Consider the following 19649-nt stretch of genomic DNA (forward strand, 5'->3'; position numbering starts at 1 on the left):
AAATACTTGAACTTTAGAGCACATTCAATTAGCTCACACATGCTGAGCTACGTGACTGTGCCATCACAAAGATTCACATGGTTGGGTTTTTCTCGTTTCATTTATTTAAATGTTATTTATACAACATATTGTGTTTTATGTATGCAACATCAATGTTGGCTTTTCAAACTGCTTCAAAATGTAACAAATATTACAATTCGGAACACAATAAAAAAAATAAAATAAAAATAAAAATTTAAATGAATATGTACATAGCAATGAAATTTTTAGTTATATATAAATTTTTTTATAGTTATAAATTGAATTTTATCTGCATCGTTATTTTCCATCCAAACAGAAAAAGAAAGAAAATAAAGAAGAGGCTTAATGTTCAACATGATTGATTCTGAAGCAAACCTCTCCATCACACATTTCTTTGCCCAATTTTTGTTGTTTAATTCCTGAGGTACTTTACTCACACCACATCCAGTGGTTTCTCACGTCGTGTTTGCAGCGAGACAACAACATGCGAAGGTAGAAAAGCGCAACAGCGTTAGTTATGGTTAGTAAGAGGAGTCCAAGTATAGGTTGGACATGGCGGAGGGTCAGCTAACAACTTTTTAACAAGCTTTCTCACGAAATGTAAAGTGATTGAACACCCATTCCCAAACATACGGTGACTTTTTGCATAGCCATGACTAAGAAGATACTCGGAAATTAACTGATATTTGTATTAGCTGGCCATCTGCACCTCTCGGCAACGTTAAATGTCAGCTAACTTAAAGCCTTTCTTCAAGTGATAAGTTAAGCCATTTTTAAGTAAGTTATTCATTTGAATGCACTGTTTTTCATTTTCCATCTTCCTTTTTCTGTTCTTCGCCCCAGGCCAGAAAGCATTCCCCCTCTGACCATTTTTGTCATGTGACAGTCAGAGCATTGTCAGTAGACAGAGAGTAAGTGGTAGCTATGAAGATACCTCTTGATAAAATAAAAATAAAATAAAATGCATATTTGATCCCATTTAAAATGCTAAGAAAATTGTACATAAAATAAAATTAAATAAAAGTTAAATAAAATACATCCTTTCATTACTGTTTAAAATGGTGCTTTTGGTTATTTGTAAGGTATTATAAGCCCTTGTGTGGCACCCCTATGCTTTGCATACCCCATTTTTGCGACCCTGTTTTGGCACTCAAAGATGTTAGAAAATGCATCACCAATAATATCACCATATAGCTTGCATTGTATGCCATTGAATTAACAGGTTGTTAAGATTGCTAATTTGAAGGTAGATCATTTAGGTTGGTGATTAAACCAAATGTTCACATTACATGTGACAATAATCTTATGTTTTGAAGCAAAGTGAATGGAAACATGTACAACCCTAATGAAAACATGACAATATTGAATAAATGACTAGCTATGTTACAAGTGGTATTAGTTTTGGAGTTCTGCACTAAGATTTTTTCAAATTTGCCACTTGTGAAAATAGTACCAATGCAAATAAAAAAGACTGCATTCTTGCATTTCTGTGGCGGTAACAAACCTCAGTAGTCAAGGTGTTCAGATGTCTGTGCCTGTGTTGTTATTCAGGTACCTAGTTATAGACATGTCTACTATGCATGATGTTTACAGCTACTAGTTTTCTATAAACATCTCTTACAGTGTACTAACTTTAACCAACTTGCATATCAGATTATTTTCTAACTGTTGCTCCACCATGACAAAAGACTTGAAAGAGAAAGCTGACCATGGACAGTTTATGGTAATGCTCACTGTAGCGCCCCTTGCAGGAAGGCTGAAAATGTGCACATTGACTATTTCCTTTCATAACAACCTTTAATTAAAAATGGTTATTGGGTGTGGACCATAATTATATTACACAACTCATGTTGACAACTTAATAGTTGTGAAATCTAAATTAAATGAGGCAGGGAATCACATTTAATATCCAAAAGATTAATCTACTCAGAACGAAACTCAAATTCCAAAGTGAAGCTATAAACTGCTTAAATAAGCCTGAGTTCAGTGTGCGATGCACAGCAAAACAGGCTCAGCTAGGCGAGCCCCTAGTTCATTCTAGTTCACCTATGCACTAGTTCTTAGAAATGTCACATTATTATCAATCATCATATTATAAAGTGAAAATGTTGTTAAAAGCAGCAGACTGTAGATCACATTTATTTGTAAGTTTCTAGTATTATTATAAGGTTTATAATATCCTGCTTACAGAACATGAATGGATGGAAAGAGCAACAACATGTTTTTCCTTATGGGAGACAAAAATGCCTTTGAAATAGCCAAACAAGTAAAAGATTCATCTCAGCCTAGCTTGTGCTTTACAACTTGTCCTGAGTTTCCTCCACTCTCTCTGACCTCTCTAACCTTGACATGAAAGTGAGCCTATTTATGAGGATATCTTGACTCATTAAAGTGCACAAATAATAATAATAATAATAATAATCTAGTATCATCATGTTGAGATACTATTTTTTTTACATAAAAAATATGTTTTTTTAATCAATCACAAATTATACATAATTTACAATTTCAAAAAAAATAAATAAATAAAAATAATAATAATAATATATATATATATATATATATATATATATATATATATATATATATATATATATATATATATATAAATGGAATTATATTTAAACATTACTGACAAAAAATTTTAAAAGGCAAACCATCAAGGCATTTATAGTAACTTTTACTAAATAAATTAAATATATTTAAAACTTTATTAAAAACGTATTGTACTTCAGCCACTTCCAGTCTCATGCTTGTTGCGCAGTTATATTAATAGACTGATTATACAAACTCTCATCAGTAGCATAATTTTAAGTAGTTGTATATTTATAGAATAACTTACAAACCATGCAAACTCTCTCTCTCTCTCTCTCTCACACACACACACACACACACACACACACAAATGCACTCTCTCCATTGCAAATTAAATATTTCAAGTATTTCCCTCTTCCACATTTTCCTGAATTGCAATATTGCACAAATATAAATATGTAGAAGTATAGTTCCTGAATTGCAATATTGCACAAATATAAATATGTAGAAGTATAGTATTTGGACACTTGAGCCACATTTAAAAATGTATGAATGTCTTCAAATGTTTTCACATTTTAAATATAAAAACTTAAAATTGTATAAATGTCTTTGCATTGTATAGCAAATATCAAACCATTAATTTTTGCACTAATTTGAAAGAAATATAGCACAAAAAACACTTCACATCAAAAGATTGTGTGACGTGAGAAACAACGGCAAAAAACCACAGCAAAACCACTTTATGGCTGTCAAATTTTAGTTAATGTGCTGAACAACATCTGTGTGAACTTGAGGGGAACATTATACTAGAGTTGTCGAAATACAAACATTTCAGTAGTCGGTTCCAATAAGTAAAATTTAATGATTCTCGATACTTTCGATACCACGAAGATATAGGTAATATGCTAATGAACACACTCTTTAAGCCTATTTAACAAAGTTAAATGTATTAATGTAGAGTTTCTTAATTAAGTTTCAAGTTTTTTTGTTTTTTTTTTAAGTATGACCCTATGAAATCAGTTTTATTTATTTTTTTCAAAATTCCATTGTTTTCCCCCAAATTCTGTTTTCAGTTCCATGCTTTAATGTTTAATTCAATTCCAGCATCAAAATTGAGTCTGATCAAATGAATTAATACAAATGTAACATTGTGAGATATTGCATAAATATAATAATAATAATAATAATTATAATAATAATTATTATTATTATTTCAGTAAATATTACATATAATATACAGTAGTAATATATTTTTGTCTCTTCAATTTCACATGTCAAGCTTTTATTTTGAATCAAGCTTTTATTTTGACATGAAGGCTTTTCCAGTTCTGTGTTTTGACAGTACTTCCATACTTCCAGTAGAGATGTTTGTTATATTGTCCAGTGTGACAATTAATGCACAAAATGATGTGATTTAATTATATAAATGTATAGTCTGCAGGCGCTACGCGCTTCACAGAGAATGTGCGATCTCTTCTGTCATCTACTACAATAAGCACAGCACACAATGATCATGAAATGTGGTGTTTTCAGCATACGAGGAGCTTTACACATTCACTTTGAAGTGTGCAGCACATGCAAACTGTATATTTGTTTAATTAAATTGCATCCTTTTGTGTTTTAATAATCACGCTAGTGCATATCACAATTTTAATTCGGTTAATTCATTTCCATTTCGTGTAAAAGCAGTAACAAAGCACACACTCAAATTAACATGTGAGCATTTGAAAGCAGCCATCTGTTAGTCAGACAGCATGCGGGGGACCAAATTGAGTCGGTATTACTGGTACTGCAGAAACATTGGTATCGTTACATCTTTTTTTTTAAAGTATCGACTTAATACTGAAATGTCCGTAAAAAGTGGTAACCCGCAAATGTAAACTTTATAAGCAATTTGTACGATCTAACCCTTAAAATTAGCTTTGTTGGTGTAAAGTATTCAGGTTGATTCACTAATGTTTAATAGTATTTTTGACTAATTTAGATGCTTTTTTGTAGTTGGACTATTTTTTTTTTTTAGTTGCAATTAGTTGCAAACCAGTTGCAATTACTTCCTCAGAACTAAAGTTAGTTCTGAGGAAGGTCTAACATCATTTGTTTGCAGATTCCACTTGGTTTGATATTTTGTCTGTAATGCAGTGACATTCAATCATTTCTGCTTGTCAGAGTACTTTTTGAGGCCATTGTATTTTGGTGTTGGGTTTATCAAGCAACCAATTTCAGACAGCAAATCACAGCCAAACAGCCTCCTTACATCAGGAGGACTGTGATGATACCTGAGAGGATAACCAGAGCAGCTGGAAAGACAAGAGAAAAATGAAGGTTAAGTCATCGTCTTCTCCTAATCCATTTTCCTCTGCTGAATAACTCTCCTATACCAGCATGGAAAAGGCTGTTCATTATTCCATATCAAATAAATGTGATCCCCTGTTGGCTTCATAATATGCCACGGGTCTTTACATTATAGTGTAACCAACATTTAGCAACTATAGAGCAGACATAATTCAGAAAGCTAAAACTGCTCAAGGAAAAGTCACTGAAGGAGATCTAATCTTAGCTATCCTAGGAATTGCACTGATGTGGGTGTTTTTACCCTGAGATGCAGCATGCTGCAGTGCATGGCTCCCCCCTGTAGGTTTTACTGTAGTAGTGGTTGTATTCGCTGTAGCAGTGGTCGTATTCCCATTTGTAGTGGATGTATTTATTACAACGTTTGTGCTGTTAGGATTGGTTAGATCAACTGGTGCATTTGTGGACAGTCGGGTGACTGGAGACCCCAGAGTGCCTAAAAAAAAGAGTCAAAATAAAAATATATTTTTTTAGTTTTGTTAGAAAATAAAATATGCCAGTCTTCCAGTCATAGTGTTGCACTCACCATTTGTAAAGTTGCCTGTGAAGAAGAAGACAAAAGTGCCTGTGCTTGCTGCACGGGTTACGCTGCTGAGACCTGGAGCTACGAAAATGCACTGAATCTTTGTGCTGTTCACAGAGCCACTGAAACTTCCCACGTTGAACTAAAAGACAAAATTCATACAATTTAGTAATACATTTTATTATACACAACACAGGTGTATTACTGGTCATAAGAGCATACTAAAGTGTCATGAAGGCCCATTTCAGCACAGGTCAGTTCTCTCCACATTTTTGAAAAATGCTAAAGCGTGGTGTGTGGAACTCATCGGAGCAGAGGAGGGAAGGGGTTGAGTGTTTGGTTTCTGTATATAACCCCAGTTTTATGAATAAGGGAACGAGACGCTGTGTCAGTAGCTGACACTGGGCATGTCATCAAATATTGATATATGGATTATTAATCGGCATGTCATTTTATCGATATGTTTTTGAGGCATCGATATTAACATTAGCCATCATTTAAATTAGAAGCCTAATTTGCATGTTTTCCAATTCACTGTCACTTGAGAAAGCTGATCTCTCCTCAACGGGATTTCCCAAGGAGGCCCATCCAACAATGCAATCAGGTCAGGAAACAAGAGTTTGAGGTAGAAGGCACTCTAAAAAAAAAGTCTTACTGTGTTATCTGGAGTCAGTCTGCTATTGTTCAGTGTTGCCCGGATGAACTTCGCTGTACCATTGTTGTTGGCACAAGAATAGACAGTGTCACCATCACCCTACGAAAAGGAAAGGGAAATTAGTCTGAGAAACCAAATCTCCGTTAAGATTCAGTGCCTAAAAATCACATTCTAACAAAAAAGAAAAAAAAAGAAAATATAAATCAGATGTTGAAGACTGAGTTTGACTGGTTACCAAATAAAGTTTGAGAAATTCTGAACATCCTAAGAGGCATCCTGACATAACCATAAAGCACCAAAATAAATAAAAATGTATGGAAGTTTTTTTCAGACCTCTTTGTTGTCTCGAGAGAGTCCGACTGCGATGTAACCATCAGAATCTCCGCTGAGCTCAAAAGTGAGGTTGTCTGCATTTCCATTCACTGATCTTGTAGACAGGAAAAAGCAGCCACTTGAGTTTGATGGATTACAGCTGACAGGAGAGGAGAAACATGCCCGATCCTTCTTACAGTTGTCCTTGGTAACCTTGCCCTGCGATGTATGTTCATATTAGCCATGAATGTAATGTTTGAAATTACAAATTCAAAACTTTTGACATATAAATTCTGAGTATATAAAATAACTTAAAATATTGAATTTAAGTAATTTTCCATATAACATATGACAACAGGTTGATCTCTTTTTATCAGACACAACAGTCTGTTCACACTTGGGTGGTTGACATGAAATACTTTTGGGAATGTGCAGTGTGAATTGCTATACTCTTATAATAGCGTTTTGCATTCACACATCCTCAAAAAAGTGAGGAACGTTTTTGACCACTTACAAGAACTAAGATATTCACTTATATTCAGATATCTGTGTTACACAGTCACATAAATGTAAACATTTAGATTTAGATTTTAAAAAGTCCATGAACATTTTATGCATCAACTACCCACTTACATTTGTTGTTGTTGTTGTGGCATTAGATGCTGTAGCGTTTGATGCTGTGGTATTTGTATTGGGTGTAATCACTGTAATGTCTGTGCTGTTCGGGTTGGTTGGATCCACCGACCCATTTGTAGTCAATCGAGTAACTGGAGAATCCAGAGTACCTGTGAAACAAGAAGTTGGAAAGAAGAAATTGTTTTACTTTTGGTACAAAACAAAATCTATTTCAGTCATTTGTTCATAGTGTTTCACTCACCATTTGAAAAGTTCCCTGTTAGGAAGAGGAGGTAAGCTCCAGTGTTTGCTGCACGGGTGGTGGTGCTACCGAGACCTGGGGCTACGAAAACACACTGAATCTTTTTTCCATTCACTGAGCCACTGATATTTCCAGGGCTAAACTGCAGCAAGAAGGATTATAATATTAAAATACATTTCTACTACACAGCTCAATCACATTATCAAAAGGCCCATGTTACTGTAATACTGTCATTTATCCTTTTCAAAATGTATTTATTTAGTTATTTCCATTGCATAAGTCCTCTGAACTATCTGATTTTAATACAGGTTTTTCTTTAGTAGCAAGATGCTTTAGAGACCTGTGTGGACAGCAGCATAATTGTGATTCCCCTTCTGTCACTCACTCAATATTGTGTCGATGAAGTGACACTAGGGGTCGCTCCTGGGAGCCCCAGACATCTCTGATCTTTGAGAAAAGACCAATGAAAATTGGCAAGTGGAATTTGCATGCCACTCCCCTGGACATAGGGGTATAAAAGGAGCTGGAATGCAACCACTCATTCAGATTTCTTCTTCGAAGCCGAGTTCATTCAAGCTGAACTACTACTGGTCCATTCATCTCTCTTGCTCTCACGAGCTGTTGGTCTTACAGGCAATTACAGCGGTTCTCCCCCTCTTGCACCGGCGTTGTGCGGAGTACATCCCTGGGCGCTTCAACAGCGAGAAAAAAAAAAAGAGTATATTTTCCCTCTAAAAGAGAATATTTCCAACTAAAAGAGTGACACTCACGAAAACGTCTTTATCAAGATGCCTTTTCATTTGTGTATCCTTCCTGGTTGCAGTCGTTATCTCTCAGCTTCTGACGGCCATGATCGCTGTATCTCGTGTTTGGGTGCTTCCCACATGGAGACATCATTCGTGGATGGTTCATGTCTTCATTGTGAGAACATGACCATGGCTATGTTGCGGCTCTCCGTCTCGGTCCTTCTACTTACGGGTATGAGGCGGTTAGCACTGGGGGCGATTTGGGGACTTCAATAGGAGCTTCTCCACCGGTAACCCCCCACGGACCTCCCATTCCCCTACACGCTCGTAGGCCCCGCCGGGTTCTGGGATGAGACCGCGGGCCCGTCAGGGTACGGTGGTCCAGTCGCAGGCGGACGCGGACCAGGCGGCCATGCTTGAGGTCTGCCCGTCTCACCCCGCTAGTCCACGTAACATAGTTCAGTAGTCGTGGCGTTTCGGATAGGGACCCCTAGTGTCAATTCATCGACACAACGTCGACTGAGTGACAGAAGGGGTACGTCTCGGTTACTGTCGTAACCTCCGTTCCCTGATGGAGGGAACGAGATGTTGTGTCCCTCCTGCCACAACACCAAACTACCCACTGAATGGGCCGGGACCTTGTCTCACCTGAATGAGTGGTTGCATTCCAGCTCCTTTTATACCCGTATGTCCGGGGGAGTGGCATGCAAATTCCACTCGCCAAATCTCACTGGCCTTTTCTCAAAGATCAGAGATGTCTGGGGCTCCCAGAAACGATGCCTAGTGTCACTTCATCGACACAATGTCTCGTTTCCTCCATCAGGGAACGGAGGTTACGACAGTAACCAAAATGTTAACAAATGTATTATTTAACTCTAAATAAATAATCTACTGTATAGTAAAGAATCTGCTTTGCAAAGTTTGCAAGAGAATTTCAGAGAAAAGGCTTTCTTAAAAAGAGTCTTACTGTGTTATCTGGAGTCAATCTGCTATTGTTCAGTGTGGCCCGGATGAACTTCACTTTACCATTGTTGTTGGCACAAGAATAGACGGTGGCACCATTACCCTATAAAAAGTTAAAATATATTATACAGAACCTAAATCTCAGTTCAATTCTACGGTAGTATGTAAAAATTGCATTATATAAATAAAGACATTTATGATTCAGATGGTGAATGTAAATTAAATTCATTTTTATGAGGAAGCATTAAACAAATCTTTCTTAAATATGTATGGCAAATGAATGTGATCTCTTTCGGACCTCCTTGTTGTCTCGAGAGAGGCCAACTCCAATGTAACCATCTGACTCTCCACTGAGCTCAAAAGTGAGGTTGTCTGTATTTCCGTTTACTCCTTTCGTGGAGAGGAAAAAGCAGGAACCTTGTGCAGCTGGATTACAGGTGGGTGGAGCAGAGAAACATGCCCTATCTTTCCTGCAGTTATCCCTGCCTGGTATGGTAACCTGGAATAAAATTAACTTCATGTTAGCCATGAAATGTGATACTAAAATTTAAATCCTCTGAGAATGTTTTAAAATAAAAAATATGTATCATATAAATGTCAAGTATGTAAAATAACTAGAGTAATTTACCATCCGACACAAAAGAGCATTCATTGACATCACTGACTTTGTAAACATTTAATATTTTAACTGAAACTTTCACTTGGAAAATCAAAAGCTTCCTACCAGTCTGTTCACACTTACATTTGATGATGCACTGGCAATAGAAGCTAAGGCATTTGATGGTGCAGTGGCGTTAGATGCTGTGGCATTTGATGTTGCTGTGGCATTAGAAGCTGTGGCGTTTGATGCTGCTGTGGCATTAGAAGCTGTGGCATTTGATGCTGCTGTGGCATTAGAAGCTGTGGCATTTGATGCTGCTGTGGCATTAGATGCTGTGGCATTTGATGCTGCTGTTGTATTAGAAGTTGTGGCATTTGATGCTGTTGTGGCATTAGATGCTGTGGCGTTTAATGCTGCTGTGGCATTAGAAGTTGTGGCATTTGATGCTGCTGTGGCATTAGATGCTGTGGCGTTTGATGCTGCTGTTGCATTAGAAGTTGTGGCATTTGATGCTGTTGTGGCATTAGATGCTGTGGCGTTTAATGCTGCTGTGGTATTAGAAGTTGTGGCATTTGATGCTGTTGTGGCATTAAATGCTGTGGCGTTTGATGCTGCTGTGGAATTAGATGCTGTGGCATTTGATGCTGTTGTGGAATTAGATGCTGTGGCATTTGATGCTCCTGTTGCATTAGAAGCTGTGGCGTTTAATGCTGCTGTGGCATTAGAAGCTGTGGCATTTGATGCTGTTGTGGAATTAGATGCTGTGGCGTTTGATGCTGCTGTGGAGTTAGAAGTTGTGGCATTTGATGCTGTTGTGGAATTAGATGCTGTGGCATTTGATGCTGCTGTAGAATTAGATGCTGTGGCATTTGATGCTGTTGTGGAATTAAATGCTGTGGCATTTGATGCTCCTGTTGCATTAGAAGCTGTGGCGTTTGATGCTGCTGTGGAATTAGATGCTGTGGCATTTGATGCTCCTGTTGCATTAGAAGCTGTGGCATTTGATGCTGTTGTGGAATTAGATGCTGTGGCATTTGATGCTGCTGTAGAATTAGATGCTGTGGCTGATGCTGTGGGATGCTGTGGTTGATGCGGGAATTAAATGCTGTGGCATTTGATGCTGCTGTAGAATTAGATGCTGTGGCATTTGATGCTGTTGTGGAATTAAATGCTGTGGCATTTGATGCTCCTGTTGCATTAGAAGCTGTGGCATTTGATGCTGCTGTGGAATTAGATGCTGTGGCATTTGATGCTCCTGTTGCATTAGAAGCTGTGGTGTTTGATGCTGCTGTGGCATTAGATGCTGTGGCGTTTGATGCTGTTGTGGCATTAGATGCTGTGGCGTTTAATGCTGCTGTGGCATTAGATGCTGTGGCATTTTTATATGATGTAATAACTGTAATGTCTGTGCTGTTTGGGTTGGTTGGATCCACTGATCCATTTGTGGCCAGTATACCGACTGGAGAGTTCAGAGTACCTGGAAAATAGTAGAAGAAAGAAATGTTTAACTTATATTACAAAACAAAATCTATTTTAGTTATGTGATCATAGTGTTTTACTCACCATTTGAGAGGCTGCCTGTAAAAAGTAAGAGAACAGCTCCTGTGTTTGCCACACGGGTGGTGGTGCTGCCGAGACCCAGAGCTGTGAAAGTGCACTGAATCTTTCTTCCATTCACAGAGCCACGGATACTTCCAGGGCTGAACTGCAGCACAACAGAAGTTATAAAAATAGAAATTATTTCTACATCGCTGAAACGCAGTGTCAGATGATCCACATGGAAGCATATTAAAGCTGTCTGAGGAAAACTTGATCTCTTTTAGATTTATTTGAGCTCGCATGGGTCTTCTGACCTATCTGACTAAAAAAGATTTCTCTTGAGCGGCAACATAACTTAAGCTGTCCTTACACTGCAAAGATGGCACAGATGCCATATCTGAACAATACATGATGTATGATATAGGCAGATTTACAGCTTTTACATAAAACTAAAGCCATCAAAGCTGCCTCTGATCCTTGGGGGTGAAACGGATCACAGCCTGCTAATTTTAGTATGGCTTTGATGCATCAATGCGTCATTAAAAAGAATTTGGAGGAGGCACAGATGCACCTTAAGTCAGCTCTGTAAAGATGCCTTTTAAAACCTGAGCAGAAATCAGTAGAATTGGGACTTATTCCCTGTTATCATATATTACTAAATTATCTGTTGCTAACAATCTTCTGTACAAATCTTATTGGAGTATTTCAGAGAGAAGGCTCTCTAAAAATGGTCTTACTGCATTATCCGGAGTCAGTCGGCTATTGTTCAGTGTGGCACGGATGAACTTCACTACACCATTGATATTGGCACAAGAATAGACGGTGTCACCGTTACCCTAAGAAAAGGAAAAATAAAACTAGTCTGAGAACACAAATCTCAGTTAAGATCTAGTGCTTGCATCAGAATCACAGATAAAGTCAGATAAAGATGTTGACAAGACTGTGCTTGATTTGTCTCCCAAATCCAGTATGAGAAATTATAAAGAAACTATGAGGATGAAACATCCAAACACAATCACACAGCACCAAAAACAAGGTTTTTCATTTTTTTATCTTAAATGTGGGCATTTATTGGGAATGTGATCTCCTTCAGACCTTGTTGTCTCGAGAGAGGCCAACTGCAATATAACCATCTGTCTCTCCACTGAGCTCAAAGGTGAGGTTGTCTGTATTTCCATTGACTCCTCTCGTGGACAGAAAAAAGCAGGAACTTGATACAGCTGGATTACAGGTGGGTGGAGCGGAGAAACATGCCCTATCCATCCTGCAGTTATCCCTGCTAATCGTACTCTGTAACTGAATTGAAACAAATTAAAATTGAAGGAAAACATATAAGTAAAATTTCTATAAAATTACTTGCAAAAGTACATTAAGGAATTTACCTAAGATCAAATTGATTGGGTCAACCAGCAAACATTTCATCTTTTTAAAGAAACTTTCACTTGAGCAATCAAGATCATCATACAACATTTTAAACAGGAAAAAGAACTTGGCTCACTTGTGACATGTTGTTGCTGGTCACGATGTTAGGTCCTATAAGGGTCAGGTTGCTGGTCATGTTGAGAGGACCCATTTGCGTTAAGTTGCTGGTCATGTTGAGGGGGCGCATCTGCGTTAAGTTGCCAGTCATGTTGAGGGGGCCCATCTGCGTTAAGTTGCCGGTCATGTTGAGGGGGCGCATCTGCGTTAAGTTGCCGGTCATGTTGAGGGGACCCATTTGCGTTAAGTTGCCGGTCATGTTGAGGGGGCGCATCTGCGTTAAGTTGCCGGTCATGTTGAGGGGACCCATTTGCGTTAAGTTGCCGGTCATGTTGAGGGGGCGCATCTGCGTTAAGTTGCCGGTCATGTTGAGGGGGCCCATCTGTGTTAAGTTGCCGGTCATGTTGAGGGGGCGCATCTGCGTTAAGTTGCCGGTCATGTTGAGGGGGCGCATCTGCGTTAAGTTGCCGGTCATGTTGAGGGGGCCCATTTGCGTTAAGTTGCCGGTCATGTTGAGGGGGCGCATCTGCGTTAAGTTGCCGGTCATGTTGAGGGGGCCCATTTGCGTTAAGTTGCCGGTCATGTTGAGGGGGCGCATCTGCGTTAAGTTGCCGGTCATGTTGAGGGGGCGCATCTGCGTTAAGTTGCCGGTCATGTTGAGGGGGCCCATTTGCGTTAAGTTGCCGGTCATGTTGAGGGGGCGCATCTGCGTTAAGTTGCCGGTCATGTTGAGGGGGCCCATTTGCGTTAAGTTGCCGGTCATGTTGAGGGGGCGCATCTGCGTTAAGTTGCCGGTCATGTTGAGGGGGCCCATTTGCGTTAAGTTGCCGGTCATGTTGAGGGGGCGCATCTGCGTTACGTTGCCGGTCATGTTGAGGGGGCGCATCTGCGTTACGTTGCCGGTCATGTTGAGGGGACCCATCTGCGTTAAGTTGCCGGTCATGTTGAGGGGGCGCATCTGCGTTAAGTTGCCGGTCATGTTGAGGGGGCCCATTTGCGTTAAGTTGCCGGTCATGTTGAGAGGGCGCATCTGCGTTAAGTTGCCAGTCATGTTGAGGGGGCGCATCTGCGTTAAGTTGCCGGTCATGTTGAGGGGACCCATCTGCGTTAAGTTGCCGGTCATGTTGAGGGGGCGCATCTGCGTTAAGTTGCCGGTCATGTTGAGGGGGCGCACCTGCGTTAAGTTGCCTGTCATGTTGAGGGGGCCCATTTGCGTTAAGTTGCCGGTCATGTTGAGGGGCGCATCTGCGTTAAGTTGCCGGTCATGTTGAGGGGGCCCATCTGCGTTAAGTTGCCGGTCATGTTGAGGGGGCGCATCTGCGTTAAGTTGCCGGTCATGTTGAGGGGGCCCATCTGCGTTAAGTTGCCGGTCATGTTGAGGGGGCGCATCTGCGTTAAGTTGCCGGTCATGTTGAGGGGGCGCATCTGCGTTAAGTTGCCGGTCATGTTGAGGGGACCCATCTGCGTTAAGTTGCCGGTCATGTTGAGGGGGCGCATCTGCGTTAAGTTGCCGGTCATGTTGAGGGGGCGCATCTGCGTTAAGTTACCGGTCATGTTGAGGGGGCCCATCTGCGTTAAGTTGCCGGTCATGTTGAGGGGCCGCATCTGCGTTAAGTTGCCGGTCATGTTGAGGGGCCGCATCTGCGTTAAGTTGCCGGTCATGTTGAGGGGGCCCATTTGCGTTAAGTTGCCGGTCATGTTGAGAGGGCGCATCTGCGTTAAGTTGCCAGTCATGTTGAGGGGGCGCATCTGCGTTAAGTTGCCGGTCATGTTGAGGGGACCCATCTGCGTTAAGTTGCCGGTCATGTTGAGGGGGCGCATCTGCGTTAAGTTGCCGGTCATGTTGAGGGGGCGCACCTGCGTTAAGTTGCCTGTCATGTTGAGGGGGCCCATTTGCGTTAAGTTGCCGGTCATGTTGAGGGGGCGCATCTGCGTTAAGTTGCCGGTCATGTTGAGGGGGCCCATCTGCGTTAAGTTGCCGGTCATGTTGAGGGGGCGCATCTGCGTTAAGTTGCCGGTCATGTTGAGGGGGCCCATCTGCGTTAAGTTGCCGGTCATGTTGAGGGGGCGCATCTGCGTTAAGTTGCCGGTCATGTTGAGGGGGCGCATCTGCGTTAAGTTGCCGGTCATGTTGAGGGGACCCATCTGCGTTAAGTTGCCGGTCATGTTGAGGGGGCGCATCTGCGTTAAGTTGCCGGTCATGTTGAGGGGGCGCATCTGCGTTAAGTTACCGGTCATGTTGAGGGGGCCCATCTGCGTTAAGTTGCCGGTCATGTTGAGGGGCCGCATCTGCGTTAAGTTGCCGGTCATGTTGAGGGGCCGCATCTGCGTTAAGTTGCCGGTCATGTTGAGGGGGCCCATCTGCGTTAAGTTGCCGGTCATGTTGAGGGGGCCCATTTGCGTTAAGTTGCCGGTCATGTTGAGGGGGCGCATCTGCGTTAAGTTGCCGGTCATGTTGAGGGGGCCCATTTGCGTTAAGTTGCCGGTCATGTTGAGGGGGCGCATCTGCGTTAAGTTGCCGGTCATGTTGAGTGGGCGCATCTGCGTTAAGTTGCCGGTCATGTTGAGGGGGCCCATTTGCGTTAAGTTGCCGGTCATGTTGAGGGGGCCCATTTGCGTTAAGTTGCCGGTCATGTTGAGGGGGCGCATCTGCGTTAAGTTGCCGGTCATGTTGAGGGGGCGCATCTGCGTTAAGTTGCCGGTCATGTTGAGGGGGCGCACCTGCGTTAAGTTGCCTGTCATGTTGAGGGGGCCCATTTGCGTTAAGTTGCCGGTCATGTTGAGGGGGCGCAGCTGCGTTAAGTTGCCGGTCATGTTGAGGGGGCCCATCTGCGTTAAGTTGCCGGTCATGTTGAGGGGGCGCATCTGCGTTAAGTTGCCGGTCATGTTGAGGGGGCCCATTTGCGTTAAGTTGCCGGTCATGTTGAGGGGGCCCATTTGCGTTAAGTTGCCGGTCATGTTGAGGGGGCGCATCTGCGTTAAGTTGCCGGTCATGTTGAGGGGGCGCATCTGCGTTAAGTTGCCGGTCATGTTAAGAGAGCCCATCTGCGTTAAGTTGCTGGTCATGTTGTTAGAAGTTATCAAGCTATTGCTTGCTGTAGAGTTGGCAATGTTTATTACAGCAAGCCCCACTACTCCACGTATCATGCATGCCATCACCAGGACAGCCACATAGATCCATTTACTCTCCATTTACTCTCTTTTGCACTTGTATATTTTTTATCTTGCAGTCTGAGTTACCTAAAATGAAAATAAAGTAATTCAGTTTATAAAATAAATAAATCCAATTGAAGAAACAAAGCTGTAGCTACAATTGTCATAAATATCACAAAAACTAAAATTTGAAACAATAATTAAAAATGTAATTGCTATTGACATATAATTGGAACACTTTTTCCGTGTCCATATGCAGCTTCATCAGATGTCATCTGGTGATTAGATGTAATTTCATTAGATCTTCCCTGCACCGCTATCTAGCACCTTTCTCTTGCACTGTCTTCGTTTCACACAACAACAGACACAGTACAAGCCGTGTCCAATTTACAAACAAATGACTCATAAAGGAATATTCCGGGTTCAATACAAGTTAAGCTCAATCGACAGCATTTGTGCCATAATGTTGATTACCACAAAAAATAATTTCAACTCATCCCTCCTTTCTTTAAAAAAAAAAGAAAGAAAAAAGGAGGTTACAGTGAGACACTTACAATGGAAGTGAATGGGGCCAATTTTTGGATGGTTTAAAGGCAGAAATGTAAAGCTTCTAATTTAATAAAATCACTTCTAAATCTTATGTTAAAATGCATGTATTATTTAAGCTGTAAAGTTGTTTAAATTGTCATTTTTAAAGTCATTTTAGGGTGTTTGGATTTGTTGACATTACATCGTCATGACAATGAAGTTAACACAGAAAAGTTTAGTAAGTGATTTTATCACTCTAAAGCCATGTTTATATGCATATTGTTTATGTCTTGTGGCTATACTTTTGAAAAAGTGAGTATTTTAACATTCAAAAATTGGCCCCCATTCACTTCCATTGTACCTGCAACCTAGATTTTTTTCTTTAAAAAAAAAAAAAAAAAAAAAAGGAGGGGCAAGTCAAAATTATTTTTGTGGTAATCAATATTATGCCACAAATGCTGTCGACTGAGCATAGCTTGTACTGAACCTGGAATATTCTTTTAAGGACCACAAGTCATTTTAGGTCATGTCCAACTCTAAATTAACCAAGAAGCTTGACTGTGATGTGTACTTTTTGTTTGTTAGACTTAGATTAGTATGATTACTGACTGGTTGTTTGTATTCATATTAGTTTTGTTGTAGTAAACTCTTATTAAACCTTCTTTAATTAAAACAATGTTTAAATAAAGTACAGAATTTTGTAATTGTTTAGCATAGTTAGGACCAATTTGAATTAAATAAAAGGGAAACTTTGGGAGTAAAACTGCAAGGTCAATGACATATTGGAACCATAGTCAAAGCAACAACATTTGACTTGACTCCAAAGCAGTGATATAAAATAATAAGAGTGATATGATATAAACAAATAAATAAGGATTTTTAGAGTGACAGCATCCAGTTGCAACAAATTTATACTACAAAATAACAAATGACACACCCTAGTTTACTTAATCAGCTTAGTGGTAACATAGATATAACTGTCCGTCTTTCACCTTACAGTATATTTAATTCACAACAAAAAGAAAAGTTCCACAAAATCTGACTGAACTACAGCAAAGCACAAAATACATAGTTCTATATATTGTATATTTCCATCTGAATCTTCAGCCACTTCAACATATCGTAAAAATCTGCAAAAACTGAAATGTCATTTGCCCAAAACTGAATGTAAGAAACTAGGATAGAAAGAAATGCTTATGAACAAGCATCTAGTTAATTGTCTTCTTAAATATGCTGTCAGCAATTTCGAATGAATTTATGAAATGACAAGCAGAAAATGTCCCTATTCCCTGAAAAATATAAATGAAATAGGTGTAATGAAATATTACACCTACAGTAGGACTTTATGACAGAGCCTCTCTCTCTCTCTCTCTCTCTCTCTCTCTCTCTCTCTCTATATATATATATATATAAATGACTGTTGTGAATACATGCAAAGTTAAAAAAACGCTAAGGTATTTTGCTACCGGTGCTTTTTGCTACGTGAAGTTCCAGAACTGTTCAAATCACTTACAGCACCTTTAATGTGTCACTCCTGAGAAGACATATATATATATATACACCGTATATATAAACCCATTAAAGCGAAAAAAAAATAAAAAATAAAAAAATAATATATATATATATATATATATATATATATATATATATATATATATATATATATATATATATATATATATATATATATATACAATATTGCAGACACAATCAAATAACTTTTAAAGGGTTCCAGCATGTTGATTTTTGTTCATGTATATTTCTTTCATATAGGCTATTATGTATATGAAAATCAAAGTTATTTGATTGTACACATACTATTAATCATTATTCAGTGTAACATTGTATTCAAGGCAATTTAAAAGTTATCCGTTTCTGAGAGGAATCAATTCACCTTTCTAAAATCAAACATACTATCTAAGAATTAATTAACTATAAATTAAGTATTATTTACACAAATGCATATGCTCTGTAAAGCATTGTGTAATGTTTGTGAACGTTATTAAAAGGTAACAAACAGTGTTTGAATAAATCACAAAAGGTAACAAAGTATTCCTTACTTTTGCGAGACGCTCTGGCGAGTGTCCTTGTGACTTGTTGGAGTAATGAGTGTGATGGAGACTTCAGCACCTTTAATTACTCGCATCCAAGGCGGGAATTAAAGAGTTGGGCACACCGGTTTTTACTTTATTTTGTTCCGCCCTATTCCAAATCTGTCAGTTGCACCTTCAAACACAAAAGCAAAACGCATACCATTATGTCCCGCTAAGGGAGGAGGAACACACCCTTTGCAACAATAATGTAACTCGTATTCATATTTCCCTTTGCACTATCAACTCAAAATAGAACAGGTGACGCAGAGTGCATGTTAAAAACTGGAAAGCCTGATTGCTTGTGACGCACTTGATTGACAACAGAAAAAAGTCTCAAATCAATATACAGGATGTTTCCATTTTAAAATGACCATGGCTCCAATGAATACCAGTATTAACCAACACTGTCAAATAGTAATAATGACTGAGATGATTCTAAAAGCCTGTTTGAAGGAGATCAAAAACTACTTTAGAATGATTTTACAGTAATAATAAAATGTTTGGCACAAATATTGTTACCATGGTAAATTTTTTGTAAGATTTAAATCTTTATATCAGAGTTTACAGTAAGAGTGTATTTTTCTCCTCTGATCTCAGCATCCTTGATCCTCAATTCAACTATTTGAACACTTCAAATGTTTACTCTGGGTGAGGTTCAGACATCAACTTTGACATTACCAACAAATGCAGCCACAGAGCAACATTTTGGAGTACTCAGGGCTCAATGAGAGGAAGCTGATCTTGACATTCCTTTAAAAGTCAGATATAAAATATGAAGGTAGAATAATCTGCAACCTTGTGTTCTGTTGGAGTGAATAAGATGGGGAAAGAATAACAGCATTTTAAATGGCATTTGTTAGTCCTACTTTAGGCCACTGTACTCTTATCTTTTTTCTTTTCTTTTTCTTTTTTTCTTTTACTGTGTATTCTAGTGTATTAGTTATTTTACAAACAATCCATATATGTTCCACTCTATCATACAGTAGATCATCATCAAAGGATTTGTTATTTTAGCCTCTGCCTTACCTGTTTCTCTGACATGGTTGGATAAGAAAGTAATTAATAGGCAATGCTGAATGAAGACTCACACCCAGACAACACACAGACAAACGCATCATATTCCCATGCCTAAGACACAAACAATAACTAGACCTCACAAATGTGCATGACCAAGAATGCAGTTCAAATATTAGGTTTCTTTACCTTTTGTCATTTACTTTGGACAGGAAGATAAAAGGAAAATACAAATAAGATTTTTAAATAACTTTTAATAAA

General features: G+C 39.3%; 1 protein-coding gene across 1 annotated transcript; it reads right to left on the reverse strand.

Moving 5' to 3' along the window:
* Positions 1–2641: 2641 nt before the first annotated feature.
* On the reverse strand, positions 2642–13831 carry LOC127449955 (autotransporter adhesin BpaC-like). Its single transcript, XM_051713614.1, has 15 exons — positions 12620–13831; positions 12217–12417; positions 11859–11957; positions 11146–11287; positions 10779–11059; positions 9724–10662; positions 9280–9480; positions 8986–9084; positions 7273–7414; positions 7029–7180; positions 6417–6614; positions 6084–6182; positions 5432–5570; positions 5150–5341; positions 2642–4853 (listed from the first exon to the last, which is right to left on the reverse strand). The coding sequence occupies exons 1-15, from the start codon at positions 13829–13831 to the stop codon at positions 4807–4809; spliced, it is 4143 nt and encodes a 1380-aa protein (XP_051569574.1). The 3' UTR covers positions 2642–4806.
* Between the last annotated feature and the right edge of the window lie 5818 nt (positions 13832–19649).

The sequence above is a fragment of the Myxocyprinus asiaticus genome, chromosome 2 (genome assembly GCF_019703515.2).
Source record: "Myxocyprinus asiaticus isolate MX2 ecotype Aquarium Trade chromosome 2, UBuf_Myxa_2, whole genome shotgun sequence".
Taxonomy (NCBI): Eukaryota; Metazoa; Chordata; class Actinopteri; order Cypriniformes; family Catostomidae; genus Myxocyprinus; species Myxocyprinus asiaticus.